The sequence below is a fragment of the Saccharomyces kudriavzevii genome (assembly GCF_947243775.1).
Source record: "Saccharomyces kudriavzevii IFO 1802 strain IFO1802 genome assembly, chromosome: 5".
Classification (NCBI taxonomy): domain Eukaryota; kingdom Fungi; phylum Ascomycota; class Saccharomycetes; order Saccharomycetales; family Saccharomycetaceae; genus Saccharomyces; species Saccharomyces kudriavzevii.
In genome coordinates this window covers 65,915-84,241 of record NC_079276.1, presented here as the reverse complement: position 1 = coordinate 84,241, position 18,327 = coordinate 65,915, and the positions used below count along the sequence as shown (strand labels likewise).

General features: G+C 43.2%; 9 protein-coding genes and 1 non-coding gene across 10 annotated transcripts; 3 read left to right on the top strand and 7 right to left on the bottom strand.

Annotated features, from left to right (window-relative positions):
- Positions 1–522: 522 nt before the first annotated feature.
- Positions 523–4,170, bottom strand: SPF1 (ion-transporting P-type ATPase SPF1; the record flags this gene model as incomplete). The annotated part of the gene is made up of 1 exon (XM_056227358.1): positions 523–4,170. The coding sequence occupies one exon, from the start codon at positions 4,168–4,170 to the stop codon at positions 523–525; it is 3,648 nt and encodes a 1,215-aa protein (XP_056087188.1).
- Positions 4,171–4,555: 385 nt separating this feature from the next.
- MCM3 (MCM DNA helicase complex subunit MCM3) lies at positions 4,556–7,468 on the bottom strand (the record flags this gene model as incomplete). The annotated part of the gene is made up of 1 exon (XM_056227357.1): positions 4,556–7,468. One exon carries the CDS (start codon positions 7,466–7,468, stop codon positions 4,556–4,558), a length of 2,913 nt encoding a protein of 970 aa, XP_056087187.1.
- Positions 7,469–7,706: 238 nt separating this feature from the next.
- On the bottom strand, positions 7,707–7,788 carry Skdi_5.trna2S. Its single transcript has one exon. It is a non-coding gene; the product is annotated as a tRNA-Ser (tRNA).
- A 439-nt stretch (positions 7,789–8,227) lies between these two features.
- HYP2 (translation elongation factor eIF-5A) lies at positions 8,228–8,701 on the bottom strand (the record flags this gene model as incomplete). Its single annotated transcript, XM_056227356.1, has 1 exon — positions 8,228–8,701. The coding sequence occupies one exon, from the start codon at positions 8,699–8,701 to the stop codon at positions 8,228–8,230; it is 474 nt and encodes a 157-aa protein (XP_056087186.1).
- Positions 8,702–9,755: 1,054 nt separating this feature from the next.
- ANP1 (Anp1p) lies at positions 9,756–11,231 on the top strand (the record flags this gene model as incomplete). The annotated part of the gene is made up of 1 exon (XM_056227355.1): positions 9,756–11,231. The coding sequence occupies one exon, from the start codon at positions 9,756–9,758 to the stop codon at positions 11,229–11,231; it is 1,476 nt and encodes a 491-aa protein (XP_056087185.1).
- Positions 11,232–11,704: 473 nt separating this feature from the next.
- RAD23 (Rad23p) lies at positions 11,705–12,898 on the top strand (the record flags this gene model as incomplete). Its single annotated transcript, XM_056227354.1, has 1 exon — positions 11,705–12,898. One exon carries the CDS (start codon positions 11,705–11,707, stop codon positions 12,896–12,898), a length of 1,194 nt encoding a protein of 397 aa, XP_056087184.1.
- A 214-nt stretch (positions 12,899–13,112) lies between these two features.
- UTR4 (putative acireductone synthase UTR4) lies at positions 13,113–13,796 on the bottom strand (the record flags this gene model as incomplete). Its single annotated transcript, XM_056227353.1, has 1 exon — positions 13,113–13,796. The coding sequence occupies one exon, from the start codon at positions 13,794–13,796 to the stop codon at positions 13,113–13,115; it is 684 nt and encodes a 227-aa protein (XP_056087183.1).
- A 500-nt stretch (positions 13,797–14,296) lies between these two features.
- Positions 14,297–14,638, top strand: CYC7 (cytochrome c; the record flags this gene model as incomplete). Its single annotated transcript, XM_056227352.1, has 1 exon — positions 14,297–14,638. One exon carries the CDS (start codon positions 14,297–14,299, stop codon positions 14,636–14,638), a length of 342 nt encoding a protein of 113 aa, XP_056087182.1.
- Positions 14,639–14,796: 158 nt separating this feature from the next.
- On the bottom strand, positions 14,797–16,197 carry UTR2 (chitin transglycosylase UTR2; the record flags this gene model as incomplete). The annotated part of the gene is made up of 1 exon (XM_056227351.1): positions 14,797–16,197. The coding sequence occupies one exon, from the start codon at positions 16,195–16,197 to the stop codon at positions 14,797–14,799; it is 1,401 nt and encodes a 466-aa protein (XP_056087181.1).
- Positions 16,198–16,826: 629 nt separating this feature from the next.
- YEF1 (NADH/NAD(+) kinase) lies at positions 16,827–18,299 on the bottom strand (the record flags this gene model as incomplete). Its single annotated transcript, XM_056227350.1, has 1 exon — positions 16,827–18,299. One exon carries the CDS (start codon positions 18,297–18,299, stop codon positions 16,827–16,829), a length of 1,473 nt encoding a protein of 490 aa, XP_056087180.1.
- Positions 18,300–18,327: the final 28 nt, after the last annotated feature.

Below are 18,327 nucleotides of genomic sequence, written 5' to 3'. Positions count from 1 at the left end.
TTGCGGGCAACAAATTAAAACCTATGGACCCTTCCAAATCACATCTGATCTGACCTTCTCTTTTATATCAAGTAATCGATTTGAAAGTTATTGGTCTCAGTTGAAAAGAAGTTTGTACTGGTCTTGTTTTCTCGTACCTTAGTCGTGCATCTCCAACTTTATTGCGTTCAATTGAACTGGATATGTCGGCTAATGTCTTCAACCACAGAATATTAAAATCGACCTACTGTCCTTCTGCTACCACGGCATTGCGTCTCTTTAAGTTGTTTTCTCTCATTCTTTTTGTTTATTTTCATGAACGTAAAGAAGTAGGTATACATCTTACTAAAACCAGTTTTATTTTGAATATCAAGGACAAAATATAAACTTTCAAGTCACTTTCAAGTTCTTTTAATTCAAAGCTTGTTGGGTAAATAACACAATATCTTTATAAGTTTAACAATTCACCCATAAAAAATGGTCTATATGAATGGGTACTATAGGTATGTAAATACAAAAAGCTATGCTACACAAAAAACTTTATCATTTAGAGGCGATCTTGACCTTTTGAATAGAAATGTCAGATGGTTTGTCATCCATGAAGAAGAACTTGAAAACATGCTCAACGCCCCAACTACCAAAGAAATCAAGTAGCAATGTTACCGTCAATTTGACTTTAAAGTCATCGCTCATTGGCACAAACTTCATGGCTTCATTCAGTTCAGGGAAAAATTCAGTAGCACTAGCAAGAGCCAAACCTGTCACACCCAATAAACCATAATACATACCCTTGTTGCTTCTAATATTCTCTCTGAATGGCTCTCCTTGATAGTTAACAGCAAATGTTGAAACTTGTTGCACCAATTGAATGATGAAAATGCCTGTATTTAGTAGCGATGGGGCAAATTCCTTTTCAAGATCAACTTGTGGTTCTCTGGGTTCCAATTTATAGATTTCTGTTGTAATGTAGATCAAAGTGGCAATATGAACAGCAAATTGAGATAAAATAGATCCCATAATGTAAATATTGAAAATGCCAGCTTGTGGCCTTTGCTTTGATAATTTTTCTAAAGGTTTACCACGGGAAATGCTCAAGAAACAAACCGATAATAACAAACCAGAAACTGTAGCTTGACCATCACCAAACTTGACACCGGCCATGTATATGATAGACAGAGAATAGGCACTAATTAAACAATTCAAAGCTAAAATTTTGTACATTTGAATTGTATTGACCAAAGCACAACGACCTTGACGTATAATGTTAGTAACGGCAGAAACATTAGCAAGTTTTGAAGTAAATGGAGCAGCACAGGATGCATCTCCTAACTTAAGAGCTGGGGCTTCATCACCTTGGGCATCACCAGCAGAGTTTAACAACATAGATGCTAAATCGGCAGGGTTCTTTTTCGATAGTCCGTTTGGTTTAATGACTTCAACAGGTTTAGAGTTTGCTTCTTCAACTGCTTTTCTTATTTCTGGAGTGATGATAGTACCTTTACTTTCTAACATTTTTAGGTAATGAGGATTTTTTGGACCAGGTGGGAATAAATGTGCAATTGGCTCAGGAACAGGTGGTTGTGGTTGGTTCCATCTAGCCATGAATTCGGTTTGCTTCACATACATCATTTTCATATTTTCAAATCTACGTTGTTCACCCAATTTTTTCAAACCTTCTTCAGTACCGTTTAACAGTGCAATACCAATATGAGCTTGTTTCAAGGCACCAACATCATTAGTACCATCACCGCACATTAGAGTTTGATACCCCATATCCTTTAGTTCGTTCAACAAGAATTCCTTTTGGGATGGTGATACACGTGCATACACCCAGGTGTGACGTAACAGATCCCTCAATTGAGAATGTCCCTCTAAGGCATTCAAAGCATAACCAGTAACAGCAATATCATATCTATCAAATAATTGAGAGTGATCGAAACTATCTTTTGATGGATCAAATGGGATCGAAATTGTCTCTTCAACATCACGGAACAATAATTGACCATCATCAGATTTGCCAGCTCTGTCCAAAATTAAAGTCTCACCGAAAACAATTTCAACTTCCTTAGCTACATGAACAGCAGTCAATGGGTTGTCACCAGTAATCATAACAGAACGATGAGAAGATTCATTCAACATTCTGATAGTCTCAATAGCATCATCTTTCAAAGGACAATGGAAAATCAAAAATCCACTGAAGGTCAAATCGGATTCAACTTCATCACGGTTTAAGTCATCAATTTTAGATTGGGACAGCTTTGGCAACTGCTTAGAAGCCAAAGCAAGGACTCTTGAACCGGAACGTGTAAAGGACTTGTAGATTTCATCATAATTTTTAGGTATGGTAGAAAGTCTTTCACGAATAGTTTCAGGTGCACCTTTGACAGCAGCAAAAAAGGTATCATTGTGAGAGGCAATAGAAGCAGATCTTTTTAGAGCGGAAGAAAATTGAAATCTACGGTTGATATCCAATTTACCGGTGCCTTCCCTATAGTTGCTATTTTTCTTTTCAACAGCCCAACCCGCGGCCTTTAAGGTAGCCTTTTCCATTGGGTCACCGACAACATCACCATCATCTAATTTGACTAAAGCATGAGCAGCACCGATAACAAGAATTGTACTTTCTGGCACTTCAGTTGCGCTATATAGTTGACGAATATTTTCGGAGTCTTCAGAGATACCAGCTAGACCTTCGAAAACAAGATCTTCACCGGTTAAGGTACCAGTCTTATCGAAACAACAAACATCAATTCTACCAGCAAATGGAATTCTAAATGGTTCAGTACAGTAGACATAAAACTTGGCGAGGGCAGCCAGCGAACTATTCACGGCCATGGTCAATTCCATTGGTAATTCAGGGGGAACAACGGACGTAATAATCAAAATACAGTCCAAGATCAATTTGGATTGAATTCTACCCATTTTAGTACCTTCAATCCAGACATACCAAGACGCGACGACAGCGAAGATTAACAAAAAGAGAATGAACATTATTGCTTCCTTATTATCAACAGAAACACGTTCAGCAGAGTAAATCATCACACGTACTAAAGACCCTTGAGATGTTTCAAATCCAGTCTTAGTGACAATGGCTAACGCACCTCCATCAGGTGGTGGTGGAACATCCGATTTGTGTCCAGGAGGAGTAACTTGTAAGGCCTTTGTACCACCGTGCAATACGGCAATCTTGTCAACACCATCCAATTGTAGGGGGTCTTCACTAGGACGTAAATTGATAGACTCTTTCAACAACGGCGTAGATTCACCTGAAAGCATTGCTTCATTAACAATGCAGGAACCATCAAGCAAGATCAAATCACAAGGCATAGCACTATCTTCGGCAGTTCTCGTTACAGAGACTAGGTCCATAGGTAGCAATTCATTAGTTTCTAAAGCAACCCACTTTTTGTTTCTGAACACGTTGATGGTATAAGGCTTGATGCCCATAGTTCTAAACTCCTTCAGTGCGGTCAATCTTTGGAAAACAGCAGCTGCTTCCATGGAGATGATCATAAACAAGTTGAACAAAGAATAGTACCAGAACTCATCCAATAGCCATAACGCAACGCAAAATACTTGAAAAACAAACAATGGCGCCACAGCATGTTCTTTAAACAACTCCATAAATGTTGGGATAGGAATATCAAAACTGTTTTTACCGTATAACCTTTTCAAGTGGGTCAAGTCACCAGAATGACCTTTACATTTTTGAAAATCACCAATCTTTGGGGACTCATCAACGAGAAACTTTGGTGAGGAAAAGACTTGCTCGCTTTCCTGCCACAAGAATCTCTTCTTCTGGAATTGGAAGAAAGTTTGTAGAGACCCTGCTTCAGTAACCCTTTGAATCTCTACAATATCATCAGAACCATTGTTTGCGGTGGTGTAGATAAGGATATGGGTGGCTTCATTGACATTTTTGGTAGTACTATAGTCGAATTTTGCCTTAACTCTGACATTCCAAGCAGGCATCAACCTAACCAGAATATTCAATGAGACTAATGTCCCCAAATAAACGAAAGTCCATTCAGGTCCCTTGATGTAACGATCATATTGCTGGAAATATAATTGAGCAAAGGTAGCGTACAACGGGAAAAACGGTAACACGTATGGCCTAGATATCAGTGATTTTGGCACCAATAATACCGAGTCCCGAACAATAGGACTGCTAACAAATGATTTCTCTGTCATTTACCGGTTCCTACTTTCTTGTAGCTTTGATCTGTCGAACGTTATACAAAGCCAAAAGTTCGCCGAAGCTCCACGTTATATGATGAGAGACATTGCCACTCGGCTTTATTCAGGCCAGGACACGCGAAGAAGAAAAGCAATGCGTAACGTATGGCGTGACAAATAGTAATCGATGGACAGTGTGAAACAAGCTAAAGCGTCGTGTATTGCCCGATAGAGCCTCTATAACAGCAAATGAACTCATGGCATATCCAGATACTCGGAAAAATAAGCGTTTTAATACATAAATAGAAATTAATGAAGTAAATAATCTGAGAATGAACTGAAAATTTGGAAGATACGGACGTTGACGAGTCAAGAGATGCTGGAAACTTTTCAGGTGGCGTCACACTCTCCACACTTTATCGTCAGCAACCATTAGATTGTTTCTGTCGGACATGATCTTCAAGCCTGCAAGATATTCTTGGGCGGAAAACTTTTCTTCCTCGGGGAGCTCTTCATTGATCCTTTCGAACAAAGACGCCACGGGATACGATTCTTCTTCGAATATTTCTGTTTGCATCAAACGGGCAATTATACCGGAGATCAAAGACAATCTACCGGTAGAAATAGTACCTGGTTCCACGCTTTCGAAGGAAATTACCGACTGTTGTTGCTGTTGTTGCTCATCATCCTGACCTGCAGAAGATACGTTAGGTAATCTTGGGGTACCAACCTCGGTAAGAGGGCCTGAAGCGGCTACATCCGACGTGTGGAGGTGTTCTTTACGTCTTGGAGATACCCTCAATCCCAATTCAAGTCTTCTTTGTAGGTCAGCCTCTTCTTCTATGGGAAGTGGTGACATAATATCGTTATCATCTTCGCCAGCTTGTTCTTCGTCATCCTGGAAGCGTAATATTCTACGCGCGGATGATGGTGTAGCATTGACGGACGGTGTCGCAGACCTTCTTGGAGTAGTTTTGATTGGAGATCCCGAATTACTTGCTGGTTGCCTGACTCTTTGTCTCTTTTTGGGCGATTTGTGTGGAGATCTCTTCGACAAGGCTTCTTCGTATTCACTTTCTTCTTGATCGATATCGTTGCCAATATCTTCACCCAAAAGCGCGAACCTTAGTAGATTTGCGGCTACTTTGGCATCTGTCTTGTTGACCGTTTTAGATAATCTGACTTTGGCGTGAGCTGTGGCTAATCTAATCAAGGTTTCCAGAGTTCTTGGAGTAATCGGCGATTTTTTCGTGTTTTCATCATTTCTTAAATCAGTGTAATTTTTCACAATGACATTGATAGCCTCTTGTGTTAACTGAGGGATAACTCTTTCCTTGGCATACTGAACGTATTTTCTTAGGAATGGAATGGTGACTAATTTGGGAATTTCTGTACCATTATAGTTACCTTTATTCTTGGCCAATTTGGCACCCGCTTGTAGTAGCGGATTGAATTTTTCAAAGACATAATCTTCGTCATCTTCCCCCTCATTTTCTCCACCAGCTCCAGTGGTGGAATGTTCCTCAGGATTGACATCGGCGTCGTCGCCAACGGCCAACGACAAATTCAAACGCTCTCTCACTGGCTCACCTTCTAAGTAACCTGGAGGTAAGTATCTGTGTGTTCTTAAAACGTGCTCACTGATGGACCTGTCTCTGATTTCGTTAATATCATCCGTTACAACAAACAGTAAATCAAAACGAGACAGCAGCGAATCCGGTAGGGCAATGTTTTGATGAGGGTCTCTATTGACGTCGTACTGACCAAAGACGGGATTTGCCGCGGCAATCACGCTACAACGAGCATTCAAAGTCGTGTGAATACCTGCCTTGGCAATTGTCACGGTTTGTTGTTCCATAACTTCGTGGATGGCGACTCTATCCACATCTGTCATTTTATCGAATTCGTCAATGCACACAACACCACGATCGGCCAAAACCATGGCACCAGCCTCCAATCTCCTTTCGCCGGTTTCTCTGTCGGTGGTCACGGCTGCAGTCAAACCCACACCGGAAGAACCTCTACCAGTGGTGGCAATGGCCAACGATGCCGTGTTCAAGACGAACCTCAGCAATTGGGACTTGGCGGTGGATGGATCACCCACCATCAAGATATTGATGTCACCTCTCAAATGGGAGCCGTTTTCTAAATTTTTCTCCACACCGCCCATGAGCATCAAGAGAATGGCCTTCTTTATGTGATCATGTCCGTATATGGAGGGCGCTAGGGACTGCGACAAGATATCGAAGATGTCCTTCTTTTTAGACAGTTTATTGATGTTTCTGATGTCGAAATCTGTCAGCGATTGTCTTGCGGCGACCCCAGTAGACCTTGCGTGCAGGGGGTATACGGTATTGCCCAGAATTAGAGTTTTGAACCCGATCAAAGTGTTGGAGTTGGATTGGTTCATGCCACCAGCACCCAGCGACTTGAATACACCCACAACGTTGACTCTGTCACCGGGCTTTGTCTTGTCCACGAGATCATCATCGAGAATTACATCGATGGATCTGGGGAGTTGACCGGCGGGGGCCATTTCGGGCATTTCCTGCACGGTGACACGCTGATGATCTATGAATGTGCTGTAGCCATACTCGGTGGTCAGCTTGTTCCCATCAGTGTCTTCTGTTGGGTAGATTGCAGGGGTGGGAATACGCGTGGTGAGCGTCGTGGTCGCATCCGTGTAGTCCCTATAATGGAACCTTCCGGTCTTTGCCGCGTAGTGGACAGATCTGATGAGCTTTGGTCTGACAAGGGAGGTCCTGGTGACGATACCTTCGACAGAAACCAGTTTGTTCAAGTGTTGTGCGGTCAAAGTACGAGGAGACAATGCGTGCGCACCAAATGAACCTTTAAACGAAAGCCTCCAAGGGTGGCGAGACGACGCTGCAGAGGCATTGGGTTGCGGAACATCATCCATCGAGTCTGCCAGGTCAGTAAGCGCCTTCTCGGCGGGGGGAATGAAGTATGCCGGTTCGGTCAGGATTCCCGACCAAAACGACCTATCGAACTCTCTCAAGTCGTCAAGCGAAATGGTAATTCTGTTAGGAAGTATGTTCAATGCGGTGGAGGACGCGGTTTTCTTTTCTTTCTCAAGATCATCGCCTGGCAGGTCCTGGTCGTCGGCGTCGTCCAGGTTGTCGTTGTAGCTGCTCCCGTTATTGCTGTTGTAGACCTGGATGGACCTTACCGAATCCCTGTACGAGGTGAAAGTATCTAGGAATTCCTGGAACCTGCGCACTCTGTCACCAAACACAGCATCTGGGGCGAAAAAAGTAGTAGCATCTCCATCAAATCCCGTGGAGCCGTCCATATTTACCGTCGTGTACGTTCTAGTCGTGTGAAGTTGTAGGATAGCGCTTCCCAGAGAAGAGAGGGTGTATGCATCTTGAACTAGAATGGAACTGTCAAGAAACGGCTCTTTCGAGTCTTGACCAAATTTTTCTTTTTTTCCTAGAACACGAGCTTTTACCCATTTAGGAAAAGTAATCATCTTCCATAGCGACGGACACGACAGGAGGGAGAGAAAAAAAAACAAAAATAAAAAATAACGACAACTGCAGGATTTGAACCTGCGCGGGCAGAGCCCAAAAGATTTCTAATCTTTCGCCTTAACCACTCGGCCAAGTTGCCTTGTTATGATGACATCTTGTGGCCGCCTACAGGTACATACCGGGGATGAAACAGTTCGCCGGACTCGCTCCTCCACCCACCCGCCTCATTTTTATTTTTATTTATATTTTTTAGGGGGATTTGCCACAGTCCGGTTGCTTCAGCCGGAAGATGTACGCATGTGAAAATCAACTGCATTGCATACAGGAAAGAATGGAATACGAATAAAAACAAAATATATTGTTGCTATATAGATGATAAATAACAAAATAAATAGGAAATAAAAAAAGAATTTATTTGTGTATGCTTTAGGAGAACGAAAAAAAAAAAATTTACGAAAAAACCCGGTTTCAGCGAAGAGTACATGATGTGATGGAAGAGGGGGGGGGAGGGAAGAAGTCGGAGTTGATTTTTCTTTTTTCATTCACTTCCCATGTCATGGTGTTGACCGGTTTTCTTTTTAATCGGATCTAGCAGCTTCCTTGAAGGAGATGGCGGCTTCTTCACCCATGGCGGAGATAATAGTGACCATCAAGTCTTTACCTTCGTCGAAGGCGGCTTGCATGGTGTCACCCAATTCACCTTCTGGGGCCTTGACGTCATCCTTGGTGTCACCATCCATGTTCATCAAAGACAAGAAACCGTCATCGATGTCCAACAACTGGTACTCGTTTCTCTTGACAACTGGGACTTCCATGTTGTGAGTAGATGGAGACAAATCTTCCAACTTCTTACCAGTGAAGATATCAATGGCAACCAAATGGACCTTGGCGTGACCGTGCTTACCGGTCTTGGAAGTAGACATGTCGACGATCTTACAAGGTCTACCCTTGATGACAACGAAACCACTCTTTCTCAAGGAAGAACATTGCATTGGGTAGGTGGTGGAGGAACCGGCGTCAGCGGTTTCGAAAGTGTGTTCTTCGTCAGACATTGTATATATGTGTTTGTATTAGTGTGTGTGGGAGTCTATGAGTAATTGGCTACCGATATAAGGACGAAAATGGGAAACAATTGAGAGTAACGAAAGAAAAGTTTAGGAATGAGGGATCCCAATAGCAAGATATGCGGAAAACCTTGTGCATTATATAATCGTGGAACACGACGATCAGCGCGGCCAAAAGCCGATCGACGACGACGACGACGAAAAAATTTTATTACTGCTGTTCCTTCACCTTCGAAACTTTTTTTCGGGCGACGGCGTTTCTTTTAGCTCCTGCGGTATGTGCGGTGCGGGCGGGCCCTTGTCGCGTCGCACGGACCCGATATAACGCCGGAGCACCACACAGTGGGGTCTGGGTGTTTGCCGTATTTTACCGGGCATTGTAACCCACCCCCCCCCTCATGCCCGGCTGCAGCGTTTATTCTGCTCCATGTCGCCGTTTCCGTTCTTGCTGTTTCCCACCCTTCAGCAAAATGCCACCAGAACGAAGCCAATAACGGCAAGGATTTATCGTTACTTATACTGTTGAGCCAGATACATGCGTTGTGGTCAAACGAGCAGTGCCATGGAAGGAAAGGTGGAAGTTCGGATATCGTCTGATCTGAAGCAGTGCTCTTGGTCCTCCGCCGGCAGTAATGACTGGCGGAAGAAGAAGATAAGTCAAGTCAATCCAAGTTCTCTTTCACTCTGCTTTTCTTGTCCCTTTTCTTGCTCCGTATTGAACGGTTCGCGCTATTCTCATTTTCTCTCCCCTACTCTACTTTACTCTCTCTACCCATTCATTGTCTTCTCGTTGCCCGCCTTTTCTCATGGTGGAATACGGAATCATGGAAACATGGAAAAAAAAATAAAAAGCATAAATAATACTAGTACGCACACGCTCCAAGAACGCCAAGATCTGTTAATAGAGGTAGCAGGCATCGCATAGCATCAGTCACGGAGTTTAGTTTATAGGCGAGCGCTGGAGCAATTTACCCTCCGTCCTCTCTCCCCACCGCCTTCACAGTAAACAGTTGCTAGTGGCTTTTACGCAAGTACCTCCAAAATGAAGTATAATAAAAAAAACCTCTCGTTCAGCCCCACCACAGTGAGCATCGCTGGAACGCTGCTCACCGTGTTCTTCCTCACAAGACTCGTGCTTTCGTTCTTCTCGATATCGCTGTTTCAACTGCTCACGTTCCAAGGGATCTTCAAGCCCTACGTTCCAGATTTCAAGAACACTCCCGACGTGGAGTTCTACGACCTGCGAAATTACCAGGGCAACCAAGACGGCTGGCAACAGGGCGACCGCATCCTGTTCTGTGTGCCGCTGAGAGACGCCTCGGAGCATCTGCCCATGTTTTTCAACCATCTGAATACCATGTCGTATCCGCACAACCTCATCGACCTGTCGTTTCTGGTCAGCGACTCCTCCGACAATACCATGGGCGTGCTTCTATCCAGCCTGCAGACGGCGCAGTCGCAGCAGGACAAGTCCAAGAGATTCGGCAATATCGAGATCTACGAGAAGGATTTCGGCCAAATCATAGGCCAGTCCTTCTCTGATCGTCACGGGTTTGGCGCACAGGGCCCCAGAAGAAAGCTCATGGCCAGGGCCCGTAACTGGCTGGGATCCGTGGCGTTGAAGCCGTACCACTCTTGGGTGTACTGGAGAGACGTGGATGTCCAAACGATTCCCACCACCATCATGGAGGACCTAATGCATCACGACAAAGACGTCATCGTCCCCAACGTCTGGAGACCCCTGCCGGACTGGCTGGGGAACATCCAGCCCTACGACCTGAACTCGTGGAAGGAGTCCGAAGGTGGTCTTCAACTGGCAGATGCCCTGGACGAAGACGCCGTAATCGTCGAGGGGTACCCGGAATACGCCACTTGGAGACCCCATTTGGCCTACATGAGAGACCCCAACGGTAATCCAGAGGACGAAATGGAGCTAGACGGCATCGGAGGTGTCTCCATTCTCGCCAAGGCCAAAGTGTTCAGAACTGGCTCACACTTCCCTGCATTTTCCTTTGAAAAGCACGCCGAGACAGAAGCGTTCGGCAGACTGTCCCGCAGAATGAACTACAACGTTATCGGCCTTCCCCATTATGTCATCTGGCACATCTACGAGCCCTCCAGCGATGACTTGAAACACATGGCTTGGATGGCGGAAGAGGAGAAACGGAAACTGGAAGAAGAGAGAATTCGGGAATTCTACCACAAGATTTGGGACATCGGATTCGAAGACGTCAGGGCCCAATGGAACGAAGAAAGAGACTCGATCTTGAAAAACATCGACTCTACCCTAAACAGCAAGGTCACTGTGGACTGGTCTGAAGACGGCGATAGTTCGGAACTCGTGGACTCGAAGGGTGAGTTTGTCCCCTCGAATAACCCACAGCAACAACAACAGCAACAGCAACAGCAACAGCAGCAAGACAGCAACCCGCAGGGGAAGGCTCTTGATGAAAACGACAAGAACAAGAAAAAACTTTTCAAAGAAGTTCCTTTGGACTTCGACCCTGATAGAAACTAGGCTCGGCTTTTTAAGTGACCTGGATATTGTATACCTATTTATATATATTTGTACATATACTGATAGTAATATTAAGTTAGTTAATTTCCAGATGTTCTTTTTTCCCTTTGAGTGAATTATGCTCAAAGGGACTAGTATTACCATCGCTGTGTACGGCTCGGTGGCGAAATTGAAATTTTTTTTTTTTTTTTCTCTCTTCTTTTCTCACTTTAACTATGGCTAGGCGTGAAATAGCGACAGCAAAACTTAAGAAAAAGCGATGAAAGAAATATTATCCAGAGCGTTTGCCAAGACGAAAATACTAGATCATAGTTGTTTTTTTCTCACTTTCAAGTCTAAACCATTCATCTGACTGTTTGAACACAAGCTTGCTCCTATTCAGGTTTCTTTTTCCCAGAAGATTATAAAAAGGGCATCCCAACTCCACTTTTTCTTTAACCACAAACCACATAAAAACAGCAACAGACATAAGAATGGTTAGTTTGACCTTCAAGAATTTCAAAAAAGAAAAGGTTCCCTTGGACTTAGAACCTTCAAACACAATTTTCGAGGCCAAGACGAAACTGGCCCAATCTACCTCATGCGAAGAATCTCAAATAAAACTGATCTATTCAGGTAAAGTGCTACAAGATTCCAAAACTGTCTCAGAATGCGGGCTAAAAGATGGCGACCAAGTCGTTTTCATGATTTCTCAAAAAAAATCTACAAAGACTAAAGTAACGGAACCTCCAGCTGCTCCTGAGACCGCCACCACGGTTCCTGCCGGAGAACCCTCTACAGAACAGGCGACCGCCAGTGCGGACGCTCCCACTGCTCCCGCTGCTGAAGAATTGCAGCCACAGGAAGAACCAAGCTCTAATACAGAACAGGCGGAATCTGTTTCCACACCGGGATTTGTAGTAGGAACCCAAAGAAACGAGACCATAGAAAGAATCATGGAAATGGGCTACCCCAGAGAAGAAGTCGAACGTGCTTTGAGAGCTGCCTTCAATAACCCAGATAGGGCAGTGGAGTACCTACTCATGGGTATTCCGGAGAATTTACGTCCACCAGAACCACAGCAACAAGCCGTGGCCCCCACGGAACAACCTCCGACAACCGCCACCACTGCGGAACAACCCGCTGAAGATGACCTATTTGCACAAGCTGCCCAGGGCGGTAACACTTCATCTGGTGCACTTGGTTCAGCAGGAGGTGCCGCAGATGCCGCGCAAGGTGGACCTCCAGGTTCCATTGGCTTGACCGTTGAAGATTTGCTATCGTTAAGACAAGTCGTTTCAGGTAACCCAGAAGCCCTCGCTCCACTATTGGAGAACATAAGCGCTAGGTATCCTCAATTACGTGAACATATCATGGCAAACCCAGAAGTGTTTGTTTCAATGTTATTAGAAGCCGTCGGTGACAACATGCAAGACGTCATGGAAGGCGCAGACGACATGGTGGAAGGAGAGGATATAGAAGTTGCAGGAGAGGGTGCCGCTGCGGGACCTGAACAAGCCGAAGGCGAAGGCTCTTTCCAAGTGGACTACACTCCTGAAGACGATCAAGCCATTTCGCGCCTCTGCGAACTGGGATTTGAAAGAGATCTTGTCATCCAAGTGTATTTCGCATGTGACAAAAATGAAGAAGCTGCAGCCAATATCCTATTCAGCGATCATGCCGATTGAAATGTTCTTGTGGCCACGAAATGTCTTCGCGTTCCGCCCGTCTATGTTGTATCATTTTTGAGCCTAGGGAAAAAAAACTTACGTAGAGATCAATAACGTATGTGTATTTATATATGCTACAAGGGAAAAAAAACAGAGATGGTAATCTTAATCTTTAGTCCTTGTTACAGTAATAATAATAATAATAACCATATTCTTTTTTGCACGTGTATATTCAAAGATCTTCGAAATTTTTGTACACTCGATACTTTTGCATATCGGAAACGGGAGCATTGCCGGGCCGCACAGCCAACCCAGTAGCCATTCCAACGGCACCAGCTGCGTCCAGCTCCAATGGATTATCGCTTAAGAATAGTACATCGTTAGCGCTCACACCAATATCTTGCAGAATATTGGCATAGGCCTGCGTCTCAGTCTTCTTCCCGGATGTGTTGATGTCGAAGTAACCATCTATATATGCATTCAAGTCCAGGGAATCGCCCGTAGGCGCACGCCGGCCCTGAACGTGTCCAAACAACAACTTCTGCGCCTTTACGGACCCGCTAGAGTAGATATATATACGATCCTTCCTCCTAATGAAATCGATGGCGTCTGCATAAACAGGCGCCTTGATCTGTCCAGACTCGTAGCCGTGGGCCCAGACATAGCCTTGCAACTGCTTTAAGATGGGGTCTTTCACATCATTAGCCACCAACTCTAGGATGTGCGCTTGCAACTGATGTTTATCGTCGATGCCGAACTGCGACAGAATCTCGCAGATTGCCGAGTCCCTCGAGTCCTGCTGCACCAACTGCGGCACTTGCTTCGTGAAATAGGGGAACAAAGTGTCCTTCACAAACGAGATCGGACATACTGTCCCCTCGATGTCAAGCAGAAAAGTTGAATAGCCGTCTCCCATTTTACTTATACGAGCTGACAGGATTTTTTAACCAATGAGCATTCCCTGTCATCTCATCACGACCCACCATTGCCGGTATTATCATTGTCATTTCTGCCTGAAAAAAGAATCGAAAAAAGAAATAGATCAACAGCCGGGTGATGAGACCCCTTATTATATTGTTTTCCTTCGTGCCTTCTCACAGAAGGGTCCGCAGCACACTGCCGAGGGGTCTTTTCCCACCTTTTCAAAGCTAATAGCGATAATAGCGAGGGCATTTCCTCAAGTAAGGACTACTGTAAGTGGCTACAAGGGGTGAAGGCAAAGATAAACAATATATATATATATATATATATATGTATAGTCTATTGAAGTTCGAGGTGTATAGATCTGAGCAAGTTTACCTTTTCGACTAGGCGGAACGAAATTGGAGCTTATATAAGCAAGAAGAATACATACGCATTTTTTCACATTACCTTAAATATACATTACACTACACTACACTAAATCACAAGTATAACATGGCTAAAGAAAGCACGGGATCCAAAGCAGGCTCTTCGAAGAAAGGTGCCACATTATTTAAAACGAGATGTCAACAGTGCCATACAATAGAAGAAGGTGGTCCAAACAAAGTAGGTCCTAATCTGCATGGTATTTTTGGTAGGCATTCCGGTCAAGTGAAGGGCTATTCATACACAGATGCTAACATCAACAAGAACGTCAAATGGGACGAGAGTAACATGTCCGAGTACTTAACTAACCCTAAGAAGTATATTCCTGGTACTAAGATGGCCTTTGCTGGGTTGAAGAAGGAAAAGGACAGAAACGATTTGATTGCGTATATGACGAAGGCTGCAAAATAGGCTGGTGTCGTTGAACGGGATATTTATTAAATTAGTTTATATTGTCAATTATTTATTTTGAATGCATGCAAATAAAAAGTGTCTATGATTTAGAGTTTCTTTTATATATACTACAATTACAGTGGTTGCATCGTTGGTTTTTCTTAATGCGTATTCTCTCATAGAATGTAACCTAGGAGAACACCGAAAGCGGTCAAACCCCAGTTTGCAGCAACGTTAGCACCCATGTTATGGCCGCTCATTGAGCTTGCGCTGCTAGAGGCGCTTGCACTGCTGGAGGCGCTTGCACTGCTGGAGGCGCTTCCACTGGCAGAAGAGGCCGTCTGAGAAGTCGCAGAGGAAGATACGGTAGAGACAGCTTTGTCTCCATCCTTTGTGGTACTAGAAGAAGAAGATGAGGAGGAGGATACTGTAGAAGTGGCCTTACTACTCTTCTTAGTGGAAGTACTGTGATCGGAAGAAGCCGATGTTGAAGATGATGATTTCTGAGCAGAAGATGATGTGGTAGCACCCTTATGAGGGTTTAAACCAGATCCTTCATCAGTGTCCATCATAACTTCATCGTCAGTGATAGCAATGTCTTTTGCCAAAAATTCTTCGGATGATGTGTAAACATAGGCAGAAGTACCGTTCTTCTTAGCAGCACTTGGCGGATCGTAACATGTGATATTAATTTCATTGATAATAGCATAATAATAACCTGGATCACTGATGTCTGCTGCGTCCCAATTAATTTCACCACCGGACCATGCAATTGTCCCAGGAGCGTTGGTAGAGTTACCACCAGGCCAAATAGAAATATCCACCTTGGATGGAGTTTGTGGGTATTGATAACTTTTAGTGGTGGCATTATAAGTCTGGTTCTTGTACAAAGATCTACCAACGACACCATCAACTGACCATGTCGCATAGTCTTCGTGCCAATCTAGCTCATAGGTGTGATACTCTTCGAAGGTATCAGTGGTGGAAATATTTGCAGAATTTGTGTAGTTTAAAACACCTTCCCAGTAGAAGTTGGTTTGAGCAGTTTCTAAATCAGCGCCAACAAATTCGTAATCAATTTCATCACCTGCACCAGAATACAAGATGAACCCAGTGACCACACCGCCAAGGTGCGAGGTCTTCATTCTAGCACTGACTTTACCGTACCAAACAGCTCTTGTAGAGGAAAGAACGGTACCACCACTGTTTTTGGGCATAGCCAAAATTAAACTCTCTTCATCATCGTAATCTAAGACATTACCAGTATACAACCAATCAGCCTCGCTGACATTACCTAAGAAAGTATTGGCGTCTCCCAATTTGGAAGAATAATCTTTGAACTTAGTAGATGAACTCTTACAGATAGGCACTGGCATACATGAATCGTGGCTAAATGAAAACCTCACATCACAGTTATTTAAACAGTATTGACCGGTACCACATTCACCATATTGTGAACAACATGGCTTATCTTCAGGACATGCTTGAGTAGCGTTACAGAAAGTACTAGCCTCTACACGTAGCACAATGGAAAAAATGCCGACTAAACAGATTAGCCAACTATTAGCGATAGACATTAATAAAGTATGTATTTATCTTATCTTACTTTTTTGAATTTTATTACAATTTTTACAAAGTAAGAAAAAGGGTCCGACCGAAGTATAATCATCGGGAATGTTACTCTTTTTATATCTTAAACTTCTTTGGGACGTCTCTTCTGCTATCTCAATCTGCGAAACTACCCAATTTGCAGATTCCCCACGAAATCTTCCAAGTTTTTCTTCGAAGCGAAAAAGAAAAATTTTCAAAATTTTTCGTGTTTCCTCTCAATCGGGCATTCCTCGTCATAATTAAATTCCTCATTTGGAAATTCGGTAAAAATATCCGCTACTATTTTGGAAAATATTTTGCACTATTTTGGAAATAGCCTTCCAATAACTGCAGGGTAGGCAACTTCATCGTTTAATAGGGCGGTGGTCTGTTACGGGTGCATGCGAAAATATAGCAGAGCTCATTCAGCAAACTGCAACGTGCTGGTTTAAACTCGTTCACTTATTCGTTTGTATAATCGCAAATGATTCTTCCCTGATGCTATAAATGACGTAAAATAATCATATAGTGTAAAAGGTAAATAAGCAATCAATTTCTCCGACCGTCGTCCAATATAGGCTCTTAATTATGAAAACGCAAAGAATGGCAAGAAAAGCTAAATTGCAAAATGCGCTTGTCGAGTCCGTTCAACAACTATTTCTGGCTCTGCTTTAGGTTGCCTCTCTTCATTGTGCGCATCTAAACTTGTGGATAGGCTATCGAAGCTGTTAGTTATGCTGCCATGTTCATTCTTAGATGAATCCATCTTATACTTTTCTTGATTTTTAGGAGAGAGAATATGTGCAAACGGCTTCTGTTCCTCGCGGTCATTCCAATTGAGATTTTTACTGATGCTTTCGAAAAATTCACTTGGGGACGATTCGACGGTTGGTACTGCATAGGGACTTGCAGCTATTACGACATAGTCACCTTGTTTAAGTTCGACTCTATCTTTACCATCAAAGTTTACCCACGACGTTCCTCTTGAATTCATGCCTACTTTAACTTTTAACTCCATACTATCCGGCAGAATTATAGGCCTAAAACTCAGAGTATGAGGACAGATGGGAGTAACTGCTATAGCGTTCACACTTGGCGATATTAAAGACCCCCCCGCACTCAATGAGTACGCTGTGGATCCTGTTGGTGTAGCTACAATCAACCCATCTCCTTGAACCTTGGTCATTAATGAGTTGTGTCCGTAAAGTTCCAGTAGTGATAAACAGGGAGTGGGACCTCTATCTACGGTCAGCTCATTTAGAACGTGATGCTCCGAGACAAAATCAATGAAGCATACCTTTTTTCTAGTCACAGGATCAATTTCGGGTTTGTTTCTACGATAAAGCCTGCACTGCAATCTCATTCGTAAATTAACACGAACTTTATCCTTCAAGATATGTTTTAATATCTCCTTGAATTTATGAAACTCAAAGTTTGTTAAAAACCCCAGTGAACCAAGGGCAAATGGAACTATTGGTGGAACGTTTTTAGAAAATATAGATGAAGCAAAAAGTACAGTTCCATCACCCCCCAACGTAATCACTAAATCAAAGAACGAATCATGACTTTGTACAAATTTTTCTGACCAGTACTTTATTCTATTTTGTTTGCTATTGCTATCCCTGCAGAGATCACCAGCATCAAAATGAGTTGAATTTTTGAAAATGTCTTGTACGTATACAGTAATTGATAGAAAGTTGCGTAAAGTCCATTCCACAACTTCTCTCATGAGAAACACGGTCGAAACGTCATTAATATTACAAATGATCATCAAATTCTCAACGTACAATTCAACTTTAGCGTTTATAATATCTTTTCTTAAACGCCGAACATCGTAGGCAGTATCAACATAAGACGGGTACAGGTTATTCGTTTCTTCTCCTACAATTGTGTCGCTGGATAATCTTCTTACCCAGTTTTTAGCATCGTTATAACCACACCTCATAAGGCCAGGCTCTCCAAAGTTGTTCGAAGGTTTACCTTCTGTTATAAGTTTGATTGGTCCTACTTTATCTATAGCATCCACCTCATCATCAGCTTTGGTGTACAAATTCGAGGAAGTTTTCACCAATAATTCATTGGTTTTCATGTTGTTTTTAGTAAATATCACGTTAGTA